The sequence below is a fragment of the Perca flavescens genome, chromosome 8 (assembly GCF_004354835.1).
Source record: "Perca flavescens isolate YP-PL-M2 chromosome 8, PFLA_1.0, whole genome shotgun sequence".
Taxonomy (NCBI): domain Eukaryota; kingdom Metazoa; phylum Chordata; class Actinopteri; order Perciformes; family Percidae; genus Perca; species Perca flavescens.
In genome coordinates, this window is record NC_041338.1 from 12,383,128 (window position 1) to 12,409,694 (window position 26,567).

The window sequence follows — 26,567 nt, forward strand, 5'->3', positions numbered from 1 at the left end:
TAATAATAAACTTTTTCGCGTGTACATTTTGTTATGGGAGTGAGGAAAATGGACACAAATCCTTGCTGTTATCTGCGGGTTTGTTTTGTTAATTTCCTTGCCATTGATTAGCAGAGCTTTTTCAATACAAGGTTAAAATATGTTCCACTGATTTCAAACACTAGTGCATGCTTAACTGAAAGAAAGACGGAGCAGGGACCCCCTACTACATATATAAAATGAAGTTGCATATTAAACTGGGCCTACAATAATGTGTAGGGCACCCTAAAACTTTGATACATCACTTTTGTTTTTTTTTGCATAGAATACTAAGCTATTAAAATAGCCTAATAATTGTTGGCATGATTTTATAAATCATGTTGTAATGTTAAAACATACATGTGGCACAGTGAATCCTTAGGATGAACTGTATCTGTGGATGGCTACCTTAGTGACTACCTTACCTAGGCCAGTTAGTCTATCATCAGTGGGGATTTATATTTGCTAATTTGTTAGATTAATGTTAACACTTTTTAATTTTTGAAACAAATTCAAAAATGAAGACTAGTTTAGAGGCCCCTCTGCATTGACTCTGAGGACCCCCGAGGGGTTGAAGATGCCTGCACTAGTGCAGTGCCCGTTCAAAACGTGCCTGTTCGGAATTGGGTGGCTGCTTGGCCTCCGGTATTTCTGCTCTCAGCTTAGAACCGCTCATCCGCAACTCTCACACTCGACTGCGCTCCCTTGGGTCCTGAGCAATACACCTGTCATGCCGTTTTCTTGTCCTGAAGAAGACTACTCAGTCTGAGAAAACTGTTGTCTTCTGTGGCTCTGGAGGAGCTTTGTCAAGTCTGAGAAAATAACCCTTGGTGACCAGCCTCAGAGTTATCTCTTTGGAGTCTTCCAATTGTATGGAGGTGCAACATGGCTTTAATTAGCAGCCAGAAAAAGAGTTGAAATATAGCTTTAAGTGGACATTTAGGCCTTTAATTTTAAAATCCTATATCAGAATGCTCCGATATTACCCAGTGACATTCTGGGATGTGTATACTATCATCCTGACGTGAAATGAGTCTGGCTAAACAGGAGGTTTCGTTTTTAGAGCAGCCTGAAAAAGAGTTACAATATGGCTTTAATTAGCAGCCTGAATAAGAGTTGAAATCATCACAGAGCCCACTTAAGTTTGTCCCATGTTTAGCTACAGTTTATTGAGTAGGCCCATTTATGAAAATATATTAAGTATATACTTTGTTTCAAAACCCATGTTGACTGACTGGTTGTATTACATAATAGACATTTGGGTTTACAACTAATCTCTTTGCTACAGTATCTCATGTTCTCTGCAGAAATAAACAGATTTTAGCCTACTCATTTATTGAGTCAGAGCTGGTAATGGCAGTGACAGTAAATGGAAGAGCTCTAGCCAGCTAAAAAAGTAGGAGGAAATCAGCCACACAAATATGTCAGTTTTATCTTACAATTGCGGTACATAATGGTCAGCTAAAACTTGTTTATAACCATAATCCAATAATAAAAAAAGCGTGAGACTTTAGTGGGCAAACATTTAAAAGAACTGCATTGTTTTATTGTCGTTTTCAGCATACATCCAACACCCCTATGCATTTTAGCTACATGAAGCATTTACATTACAAGTCGTGTCAACAGAACAGTTTAAAAATTAGGATTCATTTTCTTTACATATAATACAGTTTGCACACATGTTAATAAATATCAATACAATCATGTCAAACTTATCACACACCGTCTAAAACAACAACCCTCGAAATTATATCACTTGTTTTTTATTCACAGCTCATAAATATAGCCTCTAGTGTTTCTGTGCTGTAAAACAGTGACCATCTGGAGTTTTACAGTTGTCGAAAAGGCTATTAGATTTGACTGCCCACCAGTTAAACCATAACGCTCCTATTAAGTTGCTCATAAAGCACTTTGCATTTCTTAAGCTCCCTATTTAAAATCATCTATTTGTTTGTGTGGGGACGTGCTGTATAAAAGCATTTGAGAAAAAAATAATAATCTTGGAGTTCCAGTGGGATACACATATGTGACTACCTCAAAAAACATACAGGATCATAATAAAATATAACTTAAGTATAGAGAATGAAAATGAAAAAGGCATCTTGTTCAAGGGTAAAGTATTAACACTGCCATACATTGATGTGAGTGATGTGTAGTGGGTAAGTCTTTGTGGTGTATTTCTCAGATATTGCAGCATATCCACCAACAGAGACAGTCCTGTGGCACAAAATGAGTAATGTGAGCTACGCTGATCTCCCATTAACAACAGTGAAATCGGCTTCATTAATGAGAACATCCCACGCTGGAAAACGTATCTGGCCTCGAAGACACAGCTCCTTCATAGATGAATCCTTTTCGACGGTTGTTTTTACCTCGCTACCGTTTACCACAGCAGGAAACATAAACACCCGATCTCGAATATGGACAAGCGTTCGTAAACGTTTACTGTCAGTGTGTGATGTACAGTACATGTCAAGGAGAGGCCCGTCGTTATCGAGTCATGTGAAATGCTTGAGTGTTCATAAATAGTATAAGTCTGTATTCTATGTCCTAGCTATCAAAGACAAGGTAAAGTTCTTTTATGTGCCTGCAGCCTTCATTCCTGACATGCAATGGCTTATGGGGTGCATCTGAGTCATGCACAAGTGCAAGATAATGAGATGCAGGGCACTCTCCTGTGAATGCAAAACAAAACAAAAATGTGTATCTGTTAAAAAACAGACAAAGATAATAAATACATTAAAACCATGGCCATATTTAATGGTTTCTTAGTGTTGACTCATAAACACAAAAACACTGTGAGGGGGGGGAAATAGAGCCTTTTATGGTGTCTTTATGGTTCGTAAGGATGCAGAAGTCAGTTTGTCACTGGATAGAAAGGCAGCTTCAGCAGAGGATGTTCGTCCTACAGTCAGACTGGAAAGGAGAATCAGAGATTTAAACACACCTCTGTAGCAGTCCTTTTTTTTTTTTTTTTTTTTTTGAAAAAAAAAAAAAAGAGATGACCCTCATCCGCCGACAATGTGACTTACTTACAACTATACACAAAAAACACAATTCTTTACAATTCCTTTACATCAGCAGGACCGAACTGCATTCTTCCCTTTAGATAATCGAGAATGAAACAAGTCTTTAAACATTCTCCCAAAGCCCGCCCCCCCCTGTTTGAGAGGATCCACTTCAAGGCTGGGCTGATAAAGCTGTGAATGTGCCCGCTTCTACACCCACAGGGAGCGAGAGCAAGCAAAAAACTGCAAAGTGATTAACTGGGACTGCCTTTTGGGCAGAGGATATGTAAACGTTGCATACTGCTTCAATGTCAGAGGCAGTCGTAGTGTTTGTGTGTGTGTGTGTGTGTTGGGGGAATCTTTACACATTCACTGCTGCAGGTGTTCAGCAGACTATCCTGATCCAAGAGGACCACCCGAGGCCAAGACCGCCTATCCCAAGTCAACTCTTTTCACCAGGGCTTGACGAGCAATTATTTCATTCCTCCTAAGCCCAGTTGAGGTTGAAGCCTTTGGAGAGCATTACAGCCTCCAGGTCCTTGTCCTCCTCTTTCTCCCGAAGCCTCTGCTCATCCAAGAGGGCCACCAGGGCGTCACGCTGCTCCACCACCTCCAACATCTCATTCAAGATCTGCTTCTCTTGACTGAGCTCCTTCTCCGACTTCAGGTGGTCTGAGAGAGGCACGGGGAAAACAAGGAGTTCAAGAGAGCCCGCAGATTATACAGAACGACACATTCAGAGCTAAGGTGACTGGGCTGGATTAAAGTGTTCATATTATGCTCATTCTCAGGTTCATCATTGTATTTAGAGGTTATGTCAGAATAGGTTTACATGGTTTAATTTTCAAAAAACACCATATTTTTGTTGTACAGCACATTGCTGCAGCTCCTCTTTTCACCCTGCGTGTTGACCTCTCTGTTTTAGCTACCGAGTGAGGCATCACACTTCTGTTCCATCTTTGTTGGGAATCGCACATGCGCAGTACCTAGGTCAGCACTACAAGCTAGTCAGAAACAGAGTATGAGGGCGTGCCATGCCAACAGCTAGCCTAGGCGAGCATTATAACGTGTGTTACGCACGTTTGTCACGGAAGTAAAGGCTGGACTACTATAGAGCGGTTTGAACAGTGTTTTCTGTTGGAGAATGTAAGTCCCATTTTCACTTTGTAAACCTATAACATGCACAAAAAAAGATATATAACACAATAAAGGAAAGGGGAAAAAGCCCAAAAGCATAATATGAACACTTTGAGACTCCTGCATTCACCTTCAACAGCCATTCGCTCCCTGAGTTCCTGCTGCAGGCGGCTCTGTCGGTCCTCCAGCTCCAACTCTCTGGCACTTGGGGACAGAAGGAAAAAGTATGGAATGAGCTAAGTTTGTTTCACAAATGAATCATTGTTTTCAACATTTATGTGTTTTGGCTGCGTCTTCATTTATCTAGACAGGATTTTCTTTCAATTATTAGTTGTTCTAAAAAAGATGAATAGTTCATCTAAAAGCTCATGAGAAATTGCCCGATAATTTAATGACCTGTCAGAGTGTAATAAAACGTGTTTCTCTGAATGGATTGTGAATGTGAACTCATATCATATTATGTTGAAAAACATAAACTTAATATGACTTAATTAGTGCCAACAACCTTTTTAAACTCATGATGTAATAATAATAATCATAAAAAAATAAGTTGGCAATAAGTCAGTTTTTTTTATCTTCTGTATACTCTGTATTAGCTTATAATTGCCTTGTTCTTACATGATGTAATATTATTACATCCTCAGGCAATTTATCATAGTACACAACATTTTTAGGGATGACACTATGGTTAATTGGCCTGTTCATTGCTTTGTCTGGTTCAGAATGAAATATCTCGACAACTATTGCAGACAATCATGGTCTCGGGAATCAGTCCTCGTGACTTTGGTGATCCCTTGACATTCACAGGTCAACACTTTAGTTCATGGGAGGATGCCTCTAAAATGATCCCCAAAATTCCCATCAGCCGCAGCTCTACTTTGAGAATAATGCTTAAACAGCGTGGTAATCACTACCACGTTACTAAGCCAACTGTATGCCTGTTATCAAGATAGCCTTAGCACTAAGCTCAAACCACAGCCGAGCCTGACAAAGTGCAGCTGATGGTGATGAAGGTTTATCTGAGAAGTACAGCGTATATAATAGTGTGACTTTATGTCTGGTCTTGTTTATTTATAGCCATTTCATAGTTTAACATAGTAAAACTCTGGAATTCTGATATATATATATATATATATATATATATATATATATATATATAAAATATAATTTAAAAAAACATATACATATCATACATATTCTCAAGTAGGTACACTTGTATGTATCAAATCATACAATATATATATATATATATATATATATATATATATATATATATATATATATATATATATATATACACACACACACACACCGACACACACACAGTATATGTGTGTATGTGTGTTGAGTTTTTAATATACTCAACACACAATTTATTTCAAACTAGTTGCTTGGTTACTACAGGAATTGGTAGTAACACACAGCTAGGCTGTGCTTCTTGGAAATGAAAAGCCCCTTTGACGAATCAGTTTATCAACTAGCTTATCCATCTCAACAGTCAATTTGTGTACTTACAATATCATGAGTTCTGACTCGTAGCGGACCAGGGCATTTTTCTCCTGCACCAGCTTGAACCACTCTTGCATTAGCTTGGGATCATCCTTCTTGCCCATGCCTGGAGGGGAAGGAGGAAGCACAGAGTGGTGAGTAAGACGCCAGATGGCTGATGGGAGATGGACACTGATGTCACACACTGACAAGGACTGACACGGGGCAATGCAATGACAGCCAAGCCAGGATGTCCTTCGCTGGGGCGTGGTGAGGTGGAAGGATATGGACTGGACACCAACATGGTCAGTCGTGCCATACTTATAGATGGCGCACAGAAGATGGCGTGGAGCTACAGGTTTCAACTTTGGTAAATGCATACATACATACACACACACACACACACACACAATACACAAACAGAAAATACCCTATTTGCAAAGTGTTTGTGTTACCCAGTTTGGACTCTGTGTCAAACATAGCTGCTCTTTGGGAGCAACTACCTCCTCCTATCAGATTATTATTTTTTTTTTTTAAGAGTGGGTGGGTAATAAGAAAAAAACACAAACACACCAATCAGCAGCTTAGACACTACAGACAAGTAAACCCAAGGACTTTATGGAAATTCTTCATTAGCAGTTAAGAGGGTGGGGTTGGGGGAGGTTGGGAGGGATGCATGAATCATTCTGCTGTCTTTACATTCATTTACAGGATCAAATGTTCATGGGATGACTTATCATTTAGGCCAACAGTGAAGTTCACACTCCTTTATTAAGACTGCCTCTGAGTAAAGCATGTTCAGCGCTACTGGCATAATGCATTGCAGTTTTCATAACTGGCATCATCAGTCAGAGAGCCTAACAGCTGCACACTTTCTTCTGCAGTCCCGCTGTATGCAGAGAAGAGCGGTCTATATGTGGCATGCTTAGAAAGGTCTGCTGCCGGGGGCGATGCATTGGGCGATGGGCCTTTTCATTTATCAGACTGGAGCAGGTGGAGCCGAGCGGTTTCAGTGAAACACCGGAAGGCAAACCTCGACGTGGCGCAACGTAGTTAGCTGGGGAAGAGGAGGCTCTTGCAAAACGAAAAGGAAAACACATTTTTACAAATAAATTGCACGGTTGGGGTCTCGGGGGGGCTGGCTTTCAATAATTCACAGACAAGGGACGGAAGAGGCGAAGCTGGAGAAGAGCTGCTCACACTGGAGAGGAATACAACATGCAGACACAAAAGGAGGGAAGTGTAAGAGCGAGGCTGAGTTTCCAAACCTATCCTACAAATGGATGTTTGTCTGTGTATTTCAACCTGTTCCACCGTCACCACCCCTCAGCTCCGAGACTCCGAACACAAAAGGAGAGCCCGTCCGGTACAAGGCAGAAACAGCAATAAAAAAAAAAAAAGGAACCAAAACACCAGATCGCACACAAACACAAAAGAATGTTTCTTTGAACGGATTAGAAGCTCAGGCAAAATATTCCACTGACAGGTGTTAGCTACAGGAACAAACCAGATGATCCATTAATGTTTAAGGACTTGTTTTTTGTGTAATGCTTGCATATTTATAACAAATCATCACACCATGCAAGCTTCTCACTCCTTGAACCGCAAACTTGCCCGCGAGCCAGCCACGTCTCAGGTGTTCACCCGCCCCGGTGTTATTATCATTTTATGATTACATGACACGTTTAACATTAATTCAAGGGATAACAACTGCAAAAATGGATACGGCAAAGGACTACGCAGCTTTACGATTCATTTTTAGAAAACAGAAAAACAGAGCACATGCGGTTGATAAGACACACTACAGCAGAGTAGTTTCCCCTTTGAGTGAATGCAGCCTTTTAGAATAATAAGGAAGCGTATCTTTTCTTCCATTTTCTGAGACACTATGATTGTTCTAGGATTACAACTGATTTACAACTTCAACAGGCTCCAACTGACCATTCTCTAAAACCCTGCCCCTGAACAGCGAGTGGCCTTAGCTTAGCAACCATGTTGTCAGATTTGACTGATTCTGACTAAAAAGTATTCCAATCAAATCCTATCCTATCCAATCGTCATAAATGTAGCCCAATTTTATATTTTCATTTTGGGGAAGTTTTTTTCTTCTTCTTATTGTTGACAGTTTCTTTTACCAAGTCTTTTGGATAATGTTACATGTAACATGTTAAATCTAATTTTTTAAATATGTGCCGCTTTGACAAGTCTTTGATCACAGAGCTACGTGGAATAATAATTGAATAAGAAAATTCAAGTTTCAACCCAGTTGTGATAAACTGAAATGACATTGGATTTTGCATCAGTTATCGGTTATTGCGTGTCATTTTTTAACCGTCTAGTTCCCATGTGTCAAACTCAAGGTCCGGGGGCCAAATCCAGCCCCTTGCAAATTTTGATCCGGCCCACATTTCAATTTAGGTTCACAGCTAATTTTGGCCCGACTAGTTGTGCACCTCACCCAAAAAACAGCTTTTTTGCTGACTTTTTTAGGGTTTTATGTTGACCAAACTGTATGGGAGAAAGCTATATGAGACATGCAATAATACAAAGTTAATTGACTTTTTTGCTAAATAAAAACATGTCAAACTCAACATGTCTGGCCCTTATTGTGATCTTCATTTCCAGTGTGGCCCTTAGTGAAATTGAGTTTGACACCCCTGGTCTAGTTAAATTAAAAAGCAGGCCCAATCTGGCAACACTGCACAGCAGACCAATCAAGCAGAGGATTTCTCTTCAAGTTGTATTGGTGTGGATTATGCTCTATAAGAGCTATACTATAAAACAGTTTGGATTGGTAGTTGTTATTATTGGTCTTGTTATTATTCATCTACCCTGTGGGAGCCAAGATGCTAGAACTGTACATTAGAGTTTAAAGTATCGACAGAGACTGTCCTGATCCTTATCCGTTTTGGGGAAGATGAAAAGCTACATGAAATAACTGTCATGGTAACAAATAATAATAAAAAAAAAACAACTGATCAATACCTTTAACGGCATAAATTCTGACGCAGTCGACAAAATTGTGATGAAATGAATATTCGGAGCATTTATTATTATTTTTTTTAATATTTTAAATCAATTTCCTCATGATAAATGACTCAATACAAGACTTAGTTTTTGGGTACATTCTGGGGAAAGCTACTGAGCCCGATCACACACAAACGCTGAGGACGGAGAAGAGGAGGAAGGCCGGCTGGGAGGATGATGGGGGAGGGACTCAAGGGGGGTAGCCCGGTTCTGGAGATCCGTACGGTTGCCATAGTAACCCGCCACAACCGTCAGCAGAGGCGGCGAGGTTACGTTACCTTCAGGGGAACAGCAGGGGCAGAAGGAGAGGGTTCTTCGGCGTGGCATCCCCACAAAGGGCTCAACTTCCACAAGACAGAGGGACAGAGCGTGAAAGGGGGGGACGGAGATGGGTGCGTTGGTGGGTGGGTGGAGAGAGAAAGAGTGGTGGAAATAATCCAGGAGGAAGAGCAGCGACGTTACAGAGAAAAACAGAAAAGAGGACACAGAGCGTGGGTGGAGGGGGAAGAAGGGTGTGATGAGGGAGAAAGAAAATTGAGGAGGCAGGAGCACTGTGATAGGGAGAAGACAAATCACCTAGAGAGAGCAGGTGGGAGAGATCAGCTGTGGGGTGTGAGGGATGAAAAAGGGGGTAAAAATAAGAAACGGAAACCAGAGAAGGCAGAAAACCTGGAGCACAGAAAGGGAAAATAATCCCCCTGTTTGATCTTTCATCTGTAGTTCTTCAGATAATGTTCAGTTAGTAAACAGCACCCTGTGTCAGTTATGAAATGGGAAAAGCCTACGCATACAGCAAGTGTTTTTCACAGTACACAAGATGATTTAATCCCATAATTAAATCCATTACTGATCAGACACAGATAATTGCTTCTTCTTTTAAGATGTTTCAGCCTCTCCTAGTAAACACTACTTGAACACGTTCAACAACACCCAGCTCAATTTGGTTGCCAGTATGTTGACTTTTGAAGTGTAGCTACTATTGAAGTGCAAATTAGGACTTTTTTTTCTTATATGCACCAGCTAAACAGATTTTCTCACAGATAGTGGTTGCTACCATAAAGTGGAAATTTGCCACCTTTTATGTGGCTCTCCAATCAATGTTGATGATAAATGTAGTCGATTGAAGCAATAAATGCCTCGGTGCGAGCTATATTGATTGAGAAAGCTAAGATTGCAGATGTTTTTCCTGCATCCAGCGGATGCTTGGATGCAAGGAAGAGCTGCAGGCTAGGGCTGGGGTCAATACATCTGAGACTCTAGTCTCATATCACGAAATCGGCATAGATTTTGGATATCGTAATATCGTTATATGGTAAGTGTTGTCTTTTCCTGGTTTTAAAGGCTGCATTACAGTAAAGTGATGTCATTTTCTGAACTGACTGACTTCTAGCTGTTCAATTATTTGCCTTTAACCATTTAGTCATTCCACATTATTCATTATTACACATTATTGATGAATATTCATCTAAAATCTCATTGTGTAAATATTTTGTGAAAAGCGCAAATAGTCAACCCTACAATATTGTCGCAATATTGTCATCAAGGTATTTGGTCAACAATATCGTGATATCGGATTTTCTCCGTATCGCCCAGCCCTACTACAGGCTATTTGGGCTTGGATTCCCAGTCTCTTTTCAACAGCGAAAATGGCATCCCAAAATATGACTGTATAAGAGTATACATTTTACAGTATTTTAGCTGACATATATTCATCTGTATATGATCAAGCTGAAGAATACAGCCAAAGAAATGCAGTGGAGAGAGGTGGGGGCTGCATTAGACGTGCGAGAGAATATCCCCCATTCCCCTTAAAAGCCAGGCGCGTTTGTACCTTGGCACATTAATGGCGGATTTGCTAAGCAGGAAGGAGAGATTTTTTTAGCAGAAGAAACTGATCTGCTCATGTGTGCGTAAAGTGAGAGCGCGCGAGCAGATCATATCATAATACTATTTCACATTGTAATACTTTTATTTTTAATCTTTTGCATGGTTGTGTGCTGCTGCGCGTCCCTGTGTGTGTAACAAGCATAGTGTGCGCGCGCTGTGCACGAGCCTAGGCGCATTTTACTAATGCACTGTTAAAATAACAACGAAATGCTGCGTTTTTGTTGGTCAAAGGCACGATCACTTCTCGCTGCTTCAAGATAGCAATACGCCAAGAATTCACCTGAACACCCCTCCCTGTATAGTCTCGCTTTGCCAGACCCTCCTCCAAAGCGCGCTGAAGGAGGGTCTAGCTACTCCACATAGCATTCAGGGATGGGAGGAAAACGTGCTCTGGTTTAATGGCATTTCTTTAAACCAATCAGAATTGTCATGGGCGGTGCTAAGCTCCGCACAGAGCCGCTGCAAAATAGTCGTGCGAGAGAAAACTCAGATTGGACAGATAGTCTAGCTAGCGGTCTCAATTTTCCATGCAGAGATCTGAGGAGCAGTCAACCATAGCCCTCATGAATCCACCGAATTTAAAATTCCAACACAAAGAAAGCGGAAGTAAACGGAAAATACATGCATCCGGCGGAATTCCCTGCAGCACCGGAGCTATCCCGGAAGTGGAACGCGAAGGATATGGACTACTCCCTTTAAGACCAGTACGCCCATGGGCGCACAGATGGGCGCAGGTGCATTTAGAATTTAAGCGACGTGGGCGCTGGACGGGAAATTGACAGCTGCAGAAACACTTGCGTCGAGGACGAAGAGGACCGATGACCATTACGTGAGTATTTTTATCACATAATGCTATGTTTTGGCAGAAGCTTTTGCACAATGCATCCTGGTAACATGTACTTACTGCCGGCGCAGCTTCTCCAGCCTGAGAACTCAGCCTTCTAGGTCAATATGGCACGCACTGAGGAATGTATTGCTTTAATTGACTGCATTTACCATCAACTATGGTTGATATACAACTATACTTTTTAAGTTTTCGAGTATCGAAAAATGCCTCGTCATTCAATAGCCAATTTCAATACCTAAGGAGTAAATCTCATCAACGTCAGTGAGCCAATAGGCATGCAGCATTCTTCAACCAAGATCTAATAATGCTGCTGGTTGGCTGTCTAACGTTACATGTCGCAGAGGCACACCGGTAAAACATACGTCACGTAGTAGAAGCTGAAAAAGACATAAAAAGATTTGTGCCGTAATGTGTAATTTCTTTTTGTTTTATAAAATTGGCATCGAAAAAATTTAAGAAACCGGTATCGAAGTCAGGGTATTGGTATCGGTACCGCCGGTATCAAAATTCTTCTAAACAATACCCAGCCCTACCATCAACAGTGATTGGACATCCACATTAAAGATGGCGAATCTTCCCTAGAGACTAAATAAAGACTGTAGAATATCTAGTAGAAGATCATTGATAGTGGCACACATATAAGGGCTTGAACCATGACATGACACAAATAGGAGGAAGACATAGTGTTCAGGCTGGTGGGTAAAGAAGCCGGGAAAGTGAAATGCCAGATAATAACTACAAGGGACTATCACAGAGAAAAAGCTTAACATCTGTAGGGGAAACTGCAGTTTAGAAAATCTTTTTTTTTTGGGACAGATTGGAGTCCTAATAAAAATGTTATGGCTCCACCAAATCACGTAAGCATAGTTAGGAAACGCATCGTTGTAACTTATCGCTCAGTAAATCCTTAATTGAATAATCATTAAAGTAGAGGATTAAAATTATAAGATAAATTATATTACTTATCGGATTAAGAGTACAGTCCTATTGATGCTGGCTTTAGTTTTGGTGTCCGCTGCAGGGTCTCAAATACAACCAGGCTGATAAAGTGACGATGCACCTTATTCAGTCAAAAATTCTACAATTCCCATTGCGTGATCAAACACTGTATATGAGTCAAAGAGGAATCCTTCTCATTAACACATTTAGAACACTGCAAACACACTGTTTCCAGTTGCAAAGATTCAAAGTGAGAGACACCAACTGTTTTTAGCATTCACACATAATACATGGAATGAGCTGATGAAACATTAAGCCCACGTGGGTACCCTGGTCAACCAGCGAGGTTGGAAAATGCAGGTAGGTTCATCTTTATGTCAAAACTCCACGCGATCTCCTGTCTGAGTGAGTGACAACAACCAGCTGGGCAACAGGCCTTGCTCAAATATGTGGAAATGCACCTTTTTCTCACTCCTTGTTGAGGGATTCTACGGACACTAAATACCTATGAAGCAAACACAGCCCGCTGAATTCCCAGCAGACTTGAGGAGGAAGAGATGCATGCTACTCATATTCAAACAAGGCCACGGTCTACATGATAATAACAGATACCACACGAGACATCGCACGCAGACACGGTGAACACTGTGTGTTAACTGCTGGCAAATCACAGTGTAGACATTGCACCTAAGGGTCAGTGGTTGCAACATTGCCTATTAGGACACACCACACACAAACGCACTCAAACTCGGGGTGATTTTACAACTGAGCAGGTATGAGAAAGTCAGGGAAACCATTGCTGCGACTACAGGACAGAACTACAGCAGCACAGAAAGCTCTGAGGGGAAGCTAAGAGCCATGCCAGCAGTTTAGTATGAGTCAGTCCATGGCAGGTTATACAACACTTGTATCACGGTGTATGTGTGTAGGGGTGGGGTCTGTGTGTGTAAATGTGTGCACACTGAACTGAAATGTGTCTCTTTTGTATGTTCATGTGCTTCTTCTTCATCTATGATATTTCTGGTACAACAAAAGTTGTAGTTTTAAGCAGATTTGTTGGGGACTATTTTATTTTACCTGCGGTATAATACACATTTGGTGCACTAGTATATGGCAGCAGGACAGAGTATGTGTGATTTACTCAACAAAAAAAATAGTTCACCTTGGGCAACAGTGTGGCTCATTGATGTGTTTTCAATAGTTTTTAGACAACAATGTCTATGTCACAGAGGAATAAACTATATCAGGCCTACATTTGCACAGACAATACTAAGTTATTGCTAGGTGAGTTATATACGTAGATATTGCTGGTTTTGGTCTTTTCATGGGAATCACTGACAATAAGAACAATATAGAATATCAGTTTTAAACTCTTAAAATCAGAAAAAGTACTTTTTCACTATCTCAACTATCATGCTGCTACCGTTCATGACTTTGGTTAACAAACGATGTATTGATGAATATGCAAAGGAGGCGATATTTAAAGAGCATGTTCTGTATGTAGTATGAATTTGCATAGTCAACACTGCCAGTGCATTATTTACTTTAGTGTCATAGTGTTTCTATTTTTATTTTGGTGTTTCTGCTGGACTGGTCCTCAGCGCATAAATAGTGTTCCTTTGAATGCAAGAATCAATCTTGCTGTTTGGCTTTCTGCCTCTGAAATATGTGCCTGTGTGTCTCTCTACTGGAGTTTGTATTGTACGGTCTGCGAAGCTGAAAAGTGACAAATACAAGTTACATATTCATTCATGCATTCACTATTTATGAGTTTATGGAGATCAAAGACGATCTTAAGAGGACAGCATGAGGCCAAGTGTCTGATCTCTGTTTGATGTAAAGAGTGTCTGAGCTAGAATCCTAGTGAGGGTGGAGGGTGGGGGAGGTGGGGTTATAGGAGCAGAAAGTATTGCAATGAGGCTAAAAAAGCCAGCCAGTCATTCAAGGTCGATATGAGGGGGTACAAAGCTCAAGTAGTAAAAAAATAAAAACAGGGGGAGGAGGACAGATTGGGTTAGCCATTAGGTTAATTTAAAGCGACAGATTTGAAATACATACCGCCCAGATGCAAGTCCAGGACTTCACTGTAATTAGAATCTCCCCAATAGTCTACAATGACAGGGATATATTAGAGATAGGAGTTATTTTACACAGCCCCAAACTGGGCACACACACAAAATAGCAGGTCATGCATGGTCTTGCAAACACATTCTTACACACACACACACACACACACACACACACACACACACACACACACACACACACACACACACACACACACACACTGCAGCAACACTCAGAACAAAGAGAGTCCATCAGTACTCACCACAGTGCACAATACAGTCAGGATGAGCAATACTAACATGGCATTTTCCAAAATAATAAGAGGCTACAACATAGATTTGCTGTATTGCTGTTTACTGGCTCAGTCTGCTTAATATCACACAAAGCCTCGTGTAATGTGTTGTGTGCTGAATTGTTTTTATTTTTTTTTGCGTGCATTTAATTTGACAGAGTTGCAGTTGGTTCAAACCCATGTGCAGTTCAATTACAATAATGTGATGATTTAATACCTAATCATTTCAGACTGAAAGAGCAGCTGAGTGTGATCTTTGAGTACAACTGACAAAGTCGCAAGCATCTCTGGATTGCCGTTACTCACCACAATAAAATTAAAAAATTAAATAATATAATAGATACGATCTCAACAAACATCTGTATCAAGTCGCTCAGCTACAGCCAACATTTGCAGAAAATATTGTAATGTTGTCGTCCTGAAAGCCAATTTATATTTGATTTCTTACATTTTGATTGCATTTGTCAAATGTAACGTGACCTGAGTCTTGATCAGAGTACAGAAACTCTCCTCGTTGAGAGGCAGTGAAGGAGACAAACACATCCAGAATGAGCAAGCACAAATCTATGTCGGGACACACATTCTCCGGATCACATGCATCTCGGACTGGCGATGGAGGACAAGTTATGAACGGACAAAGATTGACATGTTGGAGATGGAGAACTGTTGCAGTGTGTCACCACAGATGGAGCCTACATAACAGTGTCACATGTCATTGATAAAAAAAAAAAAAAAAAAAAAAAAAAAAAAAAAAAAAAACTACAGTAAATCTAATACCTGATCTTCTTTTGTGATGTTTGGGTAATGTATAAGTACCTTTATACAATCCTTTAAGAGAGTAGAGTAGTAAACAAGTTAAAACATACTCAAACAAGTGGCTGGAGACACAGCTGATGGGAAAAGTAATTGGTTATTCGGTCGGTGGGAAAATTCCGGAATTTAAAAAGGTGCAATGCATCTACGTGCATGCATTTGCATTATAAAAGCTTCTGTTACCATCATCATTAAGTAGGGGTGGTACGGTTCACAAAACCCACGGTTCGGTTCGTATTAGGGCTGAACAATTAATTGCATTTGCGATAATATCGCGATATGTTAAAACGCGATTTCCTAATCGCAAAGGCTGCGATTTGGTCTCGATTTGATGACTCGCCAGAGCAAATCAGTCTGCACTACGCAGAGAAAGCATCAACTTAGCACGCTAACGCTACACTGTACCTTGAGCTGATCTCTGTCATTCAAACAATTCTGAGTTGAAGTTTAAAACTTTTACAGCCATTTTAATAAAATGAAGGGTTTTGTTCAAGCTCGAGTCCATACATGCAGTTAATGGATACAGGCACGCAGAACTGAAGGCTCGGTTGGCAACGAGCTAGCTCTGATTAGCGGTTAGCTCCGGTTAGCGGTTAGCTCCGTTATAAAGATATGGGTGGAGGAGCTGCCACTGAGAGGGGTAACAATCAGACTGATAAATGACGGTTCGGGGAGCTTTCACAGCAGCGTGGCCGCGGGGTTTCAACAGTGTTATTAGTACAGTTAATCCCACGGCAAGACCACCAGCAGCTAACGTAACGATAGCCTCTCTGAGCTAGAGCTAACGTAACGATAGCCTCTCTGAGCTAGTGCAGTGTTGACGGTGTCGGCACGCAACTTCACGAGGGGGAGGGGCTGGAGGCAGCTCCTCTCTGTGCACTGTAAAAAAATGTGTGTGTGTATATATATATATATATATATATATATATATATATATGTGTGTGTGTGTGTGTGTGTGTGTATGTATGTATATGTGTGTGTGTGTGTATGTATGTATGTATGTATATGTGTGTATATATATATATATATATATATATATATATATGTGTGTGTGTGTGTGTGTGTGTGTGTGTGTTTTACTTATTTAACTGTCTAGTGTGTAACTGTGTGTTGTTCATGCTATACAATGATTTGTTTGTCTTTGTTGAATAATACAGAAGACAAAGAGCTTAAAAAAATAATCGAATATTGAATCGCAATCGCAATATTTGGGGAAAAAAAATCGCAATTAGATTATTTTCAAAAATCGTTCAGCCCTAGTTCGTATCACAGTTTTAGGGTCAAGGTCTTCGGTTCTTGTTATTTATTCTTTTAATCTTTAACGCTCCAGAAATATACTTCAGCATAGGATATATAGCTAAAATTAGCATATTGAATGCATGTTGCACAATACATGCACCCAGTGGCAGTTCTGTCTATTGTTTTATTTCTGCTGTCATCATAGGCAACATGAAATCCCAAATGTTCCCACACACCAGACTATATATGACGTTGGCGCATCCTCCAACTCCGGGCAGCCTTCCTTATCTCTCCCACCTGACATTTCTGCATGTGACGTGCCCTGCAGCAGCAGCACCACTCCACGCTCCACTTGAGGAGCGGTCGGTTCGGCGCCTCTCAAAATCTGACGAAAATCTTTCAAACTGACCTTTGTCGATTAAAAAAAAAACAGACCGATTCAGCAACTGTATGGCCTATTTCTCGCTTAAAATGTTTTCAGAAACACGTTTCGGTGAACTATTTTCGGAAAATATGAGACTGTATTCAGAGCGAGACATTAGTCCGTTTTGAAATTCGGGAGCACCAAGACCCACGTGACGCGTTCGTCCAATCAGCTGCCATGTGCTCATCCCCCCTCGTCATTTCCATTAAGTGTTTTAAAAGGTACTCTAAGCGATGTCACGCGGTTTTTTTTAGGCTACAACATTTTTTGTCGCATACAGCAAACATCTCCTCGCTATCCGCAAGCTGCCGGTCCCCTAAACACACTGTAAAAAAAACAACAATTAGAATAGTGCGCTGAAGCACAGAAGGGAGGGGACGGGATGAGTAGGAGGGAGGAGCGAGCTAGTCTCCGTTTTGTTTGAAAATACTTTGAACGTCAACAAGAAGTAACGTCACCCAACATCGCTTAGAGCACCTTTAACATAGGTGTAAAAAGTGGGCACTACGGCAATAAGTGGTTAGTGCACATTAACAGCGTACTGATGAACTGACGCACACACGCTCCGAACCGAGACAAGCGAAGCGAGACAAGCGAACCGAGACAAGCGAAGCGAGCGGTTCAGATGTTTTTTCATGAACCGTACCACCCCTATCATTAAGTAAATGAGGATTAAATACACTGTCAGCTCTATAAAGGACAACCTCAGTGCCCTAGTCGCATACAAAACTCCCATCACTTAAATGTGTTATTGCTGCTGAGCACTATTCATGCTTTGCACGCTTATAAAACTGTATCCAATAAAGAGCTGGGCAAATAATGCATTCTTCATCTCGGAAATATATTGTCTGTGATAGTCCCTTGTCAAGACTTATTTGGTTTTATTACTTCAAAGAAACAAATATGTCTTTCTGCGCACAAATCTACGTGCTGTAATATGCTTCAGTAGGACTACATAAATTGCAAATGCAGACTGTGATTTCACAATCTAAATGATCGCAGAGGGACAGCTTTTCTGAGGTAATGCGGTTTCTTGGTTACATCATCCTAATCGACGTCGATATTATTACTATTCCCGTAAGAGCTCTAGAAAAGGCTGAACACATATCATATAAAGATGAAACATGGTCTCACAGAGCCAGCGCCGACACAAAAACAAGATTTAATTGTCGTATACAGTAAATCACCTGCATAATGTTAACAATAAGTTACTACACACTTTACTAAATGTGGGCATTACGTCTATCTGCAGTAGCGTTACTGATACACTATGCAGCATGCGATGGCCAGATTGATTTAAAAAAAAGAAAAAAGAAAATGTATAACGGTATAAGTGACAAGTTGTTACCTGCTTCTCCTCTCAAAGCTTTCTCCACAGCTACGCCTCTCTCTTCCAGCTGCCTCTGCTTCTCCTCCACCTGCTCCAACTGTCTCTGGATGATCTGAAGCGGACAAGCAGGTTAGAGAGTTACATCATCATTAGTGACATACCGTAAACACAGTGCATTACAAAAACTTGGGCTTTCTCTCATGTGTGCACAGAATAATAACATCCACTATTAATTACAACTGATTTGTGCCACAAGTTTCTAATGGGGGGTGGCTGCAGAGGTTACTTCAAACAATTGACCCTCATTAAAAATAAATGTCTCAAGGCGCAGCCAGAGCACTGCTAATTGGCACCGTATTGATGTCTACATGTACGTGGGCCTGTTCCGATGGTCAAATATTTTTTCATGAATTTCACCAAAAAAAAAACAATGAATATTTATGGCTTACCCCCTTTCGCCCGCACCACGCATCGGGGGTAGTGATAGAGGGCAGAGCATGCAGCCTCATAGGAAGTCTGAGAGGGGCACGCAGCCTGGTTCACCCTAACCTTGGACGCCCAAGTGTGCAGCTTTTTTTTTTTTTTTTTTTACACAAGCATTTCAATTGAAATCACTTCCGAGTGGAAAGCACTCAATCGTAATCACTGGATCTTGGGCGGAGTGATTATTACTCCAACTCTGAGCGAACTCCAGGGCGAACTCTCTGCTTCTCAGCACGGGGCTTCTGGGCTGCGAGCAAATCACTCCGCCCAAGTAGCAGAAGTAGCAGTAGTGCTTCGCCTTTCTGAGAATATACTGTAGTTCCCAGTATCTATACGGTTAGAAGATGGCTGTGTCTCATGTGACCTTGTTATTTGTACACGCTAGCCACTATACAAATCACAACATGTAAATAGGAACATGTTGGCATTATTTTTTCACTTATCGGGAGCAGTAGGCTACTTGGAGCCGGTTACCTCCAGGATCTGGGCTAAGCTAGGCTAGCGGTGGGGGCGTCGGATAGAGTTACAACACGCACGGAGATGAGAAGGGTATGTAAGGACTTGGGCTATGGATCTAACTCTGGGGGATACGGTGAATAAGCTAAAGTCCCAATAAGTCAGCGTGTTCCTTTAATAAAGTGCATCTTTGCTACATTAATTGGACTGCATATTATTGTTAAATATAATCAACAAGACTTGACAGAGCTGAACAGAACAGGCTGGTTAGATTCACAGAAAAAGAATAATTGGAATGTAAGTAGGTGTAAGTGTAGGCCTGCTGCATTGTGTGGCAAGTGTAGCTTTATGAATTTAAAATAGTTACTCATAAATACTGTAGTAAAACTGTAGACATACGGAAATTTATTTTTAGATAAGAACAAAATTGACTTATTTAACTCCGAGGGATACGGTGAATAAGCTAAAGTCCTAATAAGTCGGCATGTTCCTTTAAGGGCTCTGTTATTGGAGGCCAAGGCCACAGAGGCAGGTTACTACTACAGGCTACTACTACCTCTACCTACCTTTAAACTACTAAAGCTATGAGAAAAAAACTTAATCTTAAGGACATATTTACATTCGAGTGACCCGTGTAAAACCAGTTCAAATGGGTTTTGCGTTGTCTTTAAATGACCTGTTGGCAAATTGAGCTCACAAAGTCCCCTATGGTAAAAAGAACAATTTTACCCCGAAACAACTCCCAGAAGGACCCCAAAGCACCCACCTGCATACCCCTGACTTACTGTGTACTTCTACTTTTGAGGAAAACATTGTACTACTATATTTACCTGACAGAGAAATGTTACTGGTTATGTTGCAGATTCAGATTTTACTCACAAAATATAACAATTAAAATATGATGCATTATTAAATATTCATTGAGCTATTTAGCATTCTATTCGAGTTGAAAGCTCCACCTTGAACAGATGTTTAATTATTTAAGTACATTGTGCTGATAATGCCTCTTTTTTCACTGTAATTTAAACATTTAAATTCAGACCTGTACTGTGCGTTATTAACATTTTAACTTAAGAAAAAACGTTTTTGAGCACTTCTTTTAATACCGCCAATACCAACATTCCCAGTTGGATAAATGGTGAAAAGTAAAGCAAGATGCCGTTTGCCTGGGCCCCCCCAAAAATCATTAGATTATTATATTGAACATTTCAGTTGATCTAGTTTCGCCAAAACCCATCATTTTGTCATTTTAGTCAAACTGATTTCACATAAGATGTTATTTAAAATATGGTATCATCATCGGACGATAAAGCATAGGTGCCTACTGACAACGTCATCCTCACTTCACAACTGTCTTTAGATAACAAATACTCAACTGTCCTGCTGTTGTTCGAGACGGGAAGTACATTAACGGTATTAATGTTATAAGATGATAACTTACACAGCTCATGCTTGTTTAGGGAAGTTAAGAAGAGTTTGGTTGTAAAGTTACACACAGAAACAGAAATACACTTAAAATAAACAGCGAAATGTTGTTTTCCAAAGAGGCATAATAATCACCAGTAGTCCACTGCTTGACTTGGCTCTCAGTCAAACATGTTTTCCGCAGTGGACTACTGGTGATACGCCTCTTTGGAAAACAACATTTCGCTGTTTATTTTAAGTGTATTTCTGTTTCTATATATATATATATATATATATATATATATATATATATATATATATATATAAATTTTTCTCAATCTTTATTGTGATTCGCTTAGTTTTATTCACAGTTTATCAATATTGAACGTGTCACGTTCTGGGGGAAGCTTTAGTTTATTCCAACAAAAGTTATTACAACAAATGTCGAACAATAGTACATAGTGGCCTCCATGTTTATTTCAGTAAGTCAGCGTGCTGCGTGTGACGTCTTTGTTATTGTGCTTTTGCACATGCGGGTCAGCTGGACAGACGGACGGAAAGACAGATATTCCTTCCTTTTGGATAGATGCAATATGCAGTAGATGCATATGTGGCCCATGATGATGATGGTGAACATAATTGAGTAGGATTTGATTAATGACATGGGTTCCATATGAGTAAAGTGATGTAAGGGTTAGGAATGAGAGATGTATAAAAAGTAATCAGAAATAGCTTAAAGCTCCCATATTATGCTCATTTTCAGGTTCATAATTGTATTTTAAGGTTGTACCAGAATAGGTTTACATGGTTTAATTTTCAAAAAACACCATATTTTTGTTGTACTGCACAGCTCCTCTTTTCACCTTGTGTTCAGGTCTCTGTTTTAGCTACAGAGTGAGATATCTTTTCTTCTGTAGTATCTTTGATTGCACTCGCACATGCGCAGTAGCTCAGGTCCTAGATCACGTCAGCTAGCTCCATAGACAGTAAAAGAAAGGCTGTTTCTCCAACTTTGGTCAGTTACAGGCAGGATTAGCTGGGAGACTTCTAAATGAGGGCGCACATGTAAGTAATTCTTTTGTAGATTATGGTGAACTTGTTGTAGCAGTGCTTTGCCATTGAGAACGAGGTAGCATGCTAGAGCTGGCATGCTAACGGTTGCGGTTAGCCAGCGCGTTTCCTTTTGACCAGCTCACCCGGAGACTGAAGGCAGGACACATTCAGAAACCGTATCTCACTCAAAACGGCATGGATGGATTTGGAAGTTTGTATGCGTGTGGAAGCACCAGAGACACAAAAGAAATATTTTTTTCATAATATGGGCACTTTACTTTGAATGTTTTTTTTCCCCCCTCAGATTCTTACTTCCTCTGTCAGTGCTGAACTTTATCAGCGCCATGCAGCCAGAAACAAGAAGCATGGTTTGGGTTCTGCAAATAGCCACTAAAAGGAAGCAAAATTCAGGCCAGCAAACCACAGCTCCAGGAGCAGAGACTCTAGCTGTGGCTTAGTGCTGAGTCAGTGGACTGGAAGCCTGACTGCAGAGTTACAACATCAATCACAGTGGATTTCCTAATCAAAGGATGAATTTGGCCGCACTCCAGGAGGGTTGAGTCACATTAGAGTGGCCATATGGTCCGGTAAAAACAAAAACAACAGGGCAACACTGAGTAACTGTGACAACAAAACTAATGCAACCTAGTCTAGTATACCACTACAGCCATGTGTGTATGTCCCACTTCATTTTTAAACAGTTTGACATGCACAACATGAGCAATGGTTGAATGAAAACACCCCTTGTCTAAGTGTTTGGAAAGAGCTTTTCAGCACCCAAACACCATAAGTAAACCAAGACAGAAGTACGGCTGCCACCTCTTAGTCGATTAGTCGACTAATTGGTCGTTTTGGTTTTAGTCGACTAAGATTTCTTTAGTCGATTAGTCATTTTTTATGCTTATTCATGCTTAATTACTTATTTCCAAGAAACTTCTGAGCACATTTATGATAAACACAAGATTTAAAGTGGTGCTTTTGCAGGATTAATTGTGGATAAACTCAGTTTTACAGATGGTTAATTAACTACATTTATATTGTGCTTTTCTAGTCTTAACCACCTCTCAAAGCGCATAGCTCTGTCAATTAAATCAACTAATCGATTAGTCGACAAAATCCTATAAGTGTTAATCGACTAAGAATTTCTTTAGTTGAGGACAGCCCTACACAGAAGAATGAAAAACTAAAAATGTGTCTTGATGATGGTGCTAAAGGGAAACGTTAGCTGGACCACCAAACTTATTACAATTAGGGCTGGGTACCGAATTCAATACTTTTTAGGCAAAAAAATGTTGGATGATACCCAGCCCTAATTACAATTCACCCAGAAGAGTTCAATAGTTGAAGTGGCATTTCACTCAAAACCACAAATGTACACCTCATATTGGTGATGGTGGAAAAGTCAGAGGATCACCGAAGGTCAGTTACCTGGGCTCTGTGCAGCCTCTTGAGTTCCTCCTGCTTGGCTTGTCGGCGTGCAGCTTTCTGGACCCTTCGTGTCAGCTTGGCATTCAGCTCTTCCTCGGTGTAGGTTTTCTGGTGTAATAACAGAAACATGGGTCAGAGAAGTCTCGATCACTCGCTGCTAATATGTGTAGTTGACTCCATGGGGCCCTGGCCCTTCAGAAAAAACTGAACAGGAGAGGAGGAGGAGGGGGGGGGATTCTTATTAGATCTTGTTGAAGGTGAAGGGATAACATTGACTAGCAGAATGTAATCTAGCTTGGGATATTTCAAAACGTCAACTACAGGCTTTCCTAGGCCTACACATTGCTATCTCAAAGTATGGTTACATAAAACAACATTGTACACAATGTGACACACACATACTGTATATCAACTACACTGCAGCTCTCACATTTATGATCCTCCTCATTATAAAATCTTCCGTAATAATAGGCGATACAGTATGGGAATAAGCAGGGGTCTTTGTCCCTTAGTTGACTTTCGAGCACATAAAAAGCTGGCTGAAAAAAAGCTGAAAAAGAGAATAGCACTGAAGGAAAAAGTCAAAGTTATTCCAGTACCCACACTGGAGTAAAAAGAAAAAAAAAACAAACAGTGCCACAGTGACAGGCAGGTTAATATAATACCAGTCAGAGAGGAACAGCCCTTGATATCACGAGATGCAGAGGTATCAGTGTGACCAGAAAAGTGAGCGCTATTGGGAAAGTTTTAACAGAGTGGATATCCAGCAGTGAGTGAGTGCGCTGCGCTCCGACTGTCACATGCTTCCAGAGAGGACGGTTAGTTTTAGGCCAGACGCCCATGAGGTGTTATGACAGTAAACTGGCACATGCGCTGAGGGGTAGGGGGGATTTATCAACGGGAACGTATGTAATACTACCTTTGTGGCGTACGATCTCTTGAACGCCAGTGCGTGAGGGACATAAACAGACTTGGGGAAGACAAAACAAAAAAACAGGGGAGGAAACAAACATGATACAGATGATATGTTTAAATGGGTTAATGATTATGTTAAATTGGTCAAAATAAAAGTAATAATTTAGCTGGTACAATCGAAACAGGCAAGGTTAATGATCCCACACCAACACAAAAAATGGCAAGGTGCAGCGACATTTTATACATCTACTGTATGTTAATCAGAAACGAGTCGAACACAACATCAATTACAAATCACATTGTAAGAAAATTGATTTCCCAGATTCTAAGACCAAGGACTTTAGAGACCCGTCTTACCATAAAGCAGTAAAACGGATCTGATATTTTCAGTCTACAATGATTTCTACGGGGAAAAAAAATATCTAATACACTCACAGAAACTACCACAACAGTCGCTAGAGACTAGTCTACTTGAATCCTGTGGGCTCTTATTGAATTAGGCACGGCCTGGCAGGCATGATGCAGCTTTAACCTCCCGTTACTGGAGCTGCAGAAAGTCCAAATTCAGATCAATATTGATTGAAGAGTAAAAAAAAAAAAATGTCAATTCTTTTTATATATCATCAAAATGAAGAAAACCAAATGGAAGCTTTTGGAAGTTTGTTCTTTTTTTAAATGTGTTTACAATGGTTATTAAATTCATGCCTCTGGCCCTGAACTCGGCTGTATCTATCTAAACCACCAGAGAAACACACACACACACACACACACACACACACACACACACACACACACACACACACACACACACACACACACACACACACACACACACACACACACACACACACACACACACACACACACACACACACACACACACACACACACACACACACACACACACCAGCAGCAGCGGAGACAATCATTTTGAATTTCAGCTTAACAATGAATGCAAATTGCTTGAAATAAAGAACTCGTATGATAGAAATATGGGTATTGTGTGCTGGATTTCTGCATAGTCCTAATATGCAACCTGCATATTTAATGAATCCAGTCTTTTAAAGAATTCACTCAATTAGTAATTTTGCTAATGGATATCATTATGATGTGCATTTAACATATCATTTTGTGCTGGAGACCATGAAAATGTCTCATTTGGTTGCATGACTTGCTCCGTGATCACCTGAGGGCAAGTACACTCTGTATTCCAACACTACTTTAAAAAGGGATGAATAGAGTATTATATATTCATGCAAGCTTTGTGAACTTAACGTTAGTAGAATGTTATCTTTGTACACTTGCCTATTTACAAACTGATGTTTAGGTGAAATTCAAAATCATTTAACGCCCATCTGCACAATACCTCCTCATCGTTTTTCTCCTTTTCTCGATCAACCTCTTTTTCCCGCTCTCTCTCTTTATGCCTCTCTTTCACCCTCTTCCTTTCCTTTAACTCCCTCCTTCTCTCCTTCTCCAGTTTCTCCTCCTTAATCGCTTCCTTCTGCATGCCTGATACTAGGTCAAAGATGTCCGTGTGCTGCTGGGAGTGGAAGAAATTATTTAAAAGAAAGAGTGGTGTTTTTTTTTAAAGGAAGTAAAACAGAAATTGATGCAATAGATGTAACGTCTAGCCTCGCTAAACCTGTCCGCAGAAGTAGTTCCATTCAGCCTGGCAACACTGGCACACCTGGCAGGGAAAGACGTGCTTGTGTTGTTGTTCTTTACACTAGGGCTGCACGATATGAAGAAAATATGCAAAATGAGATAATTTCTTCAATAAAAGTAGGTTGGAAATTATTTCCTTTCATTTGTCTTTTGTTCAACAAGCAATTTGTTGTATTTTAGCAGAAAACTGAAAGCAGCATAAAGGCAGAACTGAGTACACTTTAATATCTCTTCATATCATATATCTCAAGGAATATCGTTATATTCACGTTATCGCATATTTTCCTCATATCGTGCAGCCCTAGTACTCAGTACTGTCTTTCTGCTGCTGTCAGTATTCTTCTAAAATACAACAAAATGCCTGTTGAATTTAAAACAAACAAAAGGAAATAATTTCTAACATTGTTTTACTGAAGAAAGTGAACATCGAATTGTATATAAAAGGGACCACAAAAAAAAAAAGGGATGACAGTTTAATTTTAAAGTGTAGTTTTCTGTTGATATTTTATTTCTACTAAACAGAAAAAAATCTCTGTCTTTCGGGATGTGTTTATTTCAGTGATATTGCGATGGCGATACAAAAAACAAAACAAAAAAAATGATATATTGTGCAGCCCTAGTTTACACCTAACTGGATGAACACG

The 26,567-nt window shown here is 40.3% G+C and overlaps 1 protein-coding gene across 17 annotated transcripts in view; it reads right to left on the minus strand.

Moving 5' to 3' along the window:
* Positions 1-1,538: 1,538 nt before the first annotated feature.
* mical3a (microtubule associated monooxygenase, calponin and LIM domain containing 3a) overlaps positions 1,539-26,567 on the minus strand; it is a 121,139-nt gene continuing 96,110 nt past the window's right edge. For 12 of the 17 annotated variants that reach the window (XM_028585466.1, XM_028585482.1, XM_028585470.1 and 9 more), the window contains 7 exons: positions 24,260-24,310; positions 23,341-23,448; positions 18,535-18,628; positions 8,957-9,022; positions 5,679-5,778; positions 4,294-4,367; positions 1,539-3,698 (listed from right to left, as the gene is read on the minus strand). In XM_028585466.1, coding sequence (XP_028441267.1) covers positions 3,514-3,698; positions 4,294-4,367; positions 5,679-5,778; positions 8,957-9,022; positions 18,535-18,628; positions 23,341-23,448; positions 24,260-24,310 — 678 coding nt within the window. In that variant the 3' untranslated portion in view covers positions 1,539-3,513. Of the gene's footprint in view, positions 3,699-4,293; positions 4,368-5,678; positions 5,779-8,956; positions 9,023-14,409; positions 14,461-18,534; positions 18,629-23,340; positions 23,449-24,259; positions 24,311-25,135; positions 25,799-26,567 lie in introns of those variants that run through there. The other 5 variants (XM_028585468.1, XM_028585471.1, XM_028585473.1 and 2 more) reach the window with 5 other exon arrangements.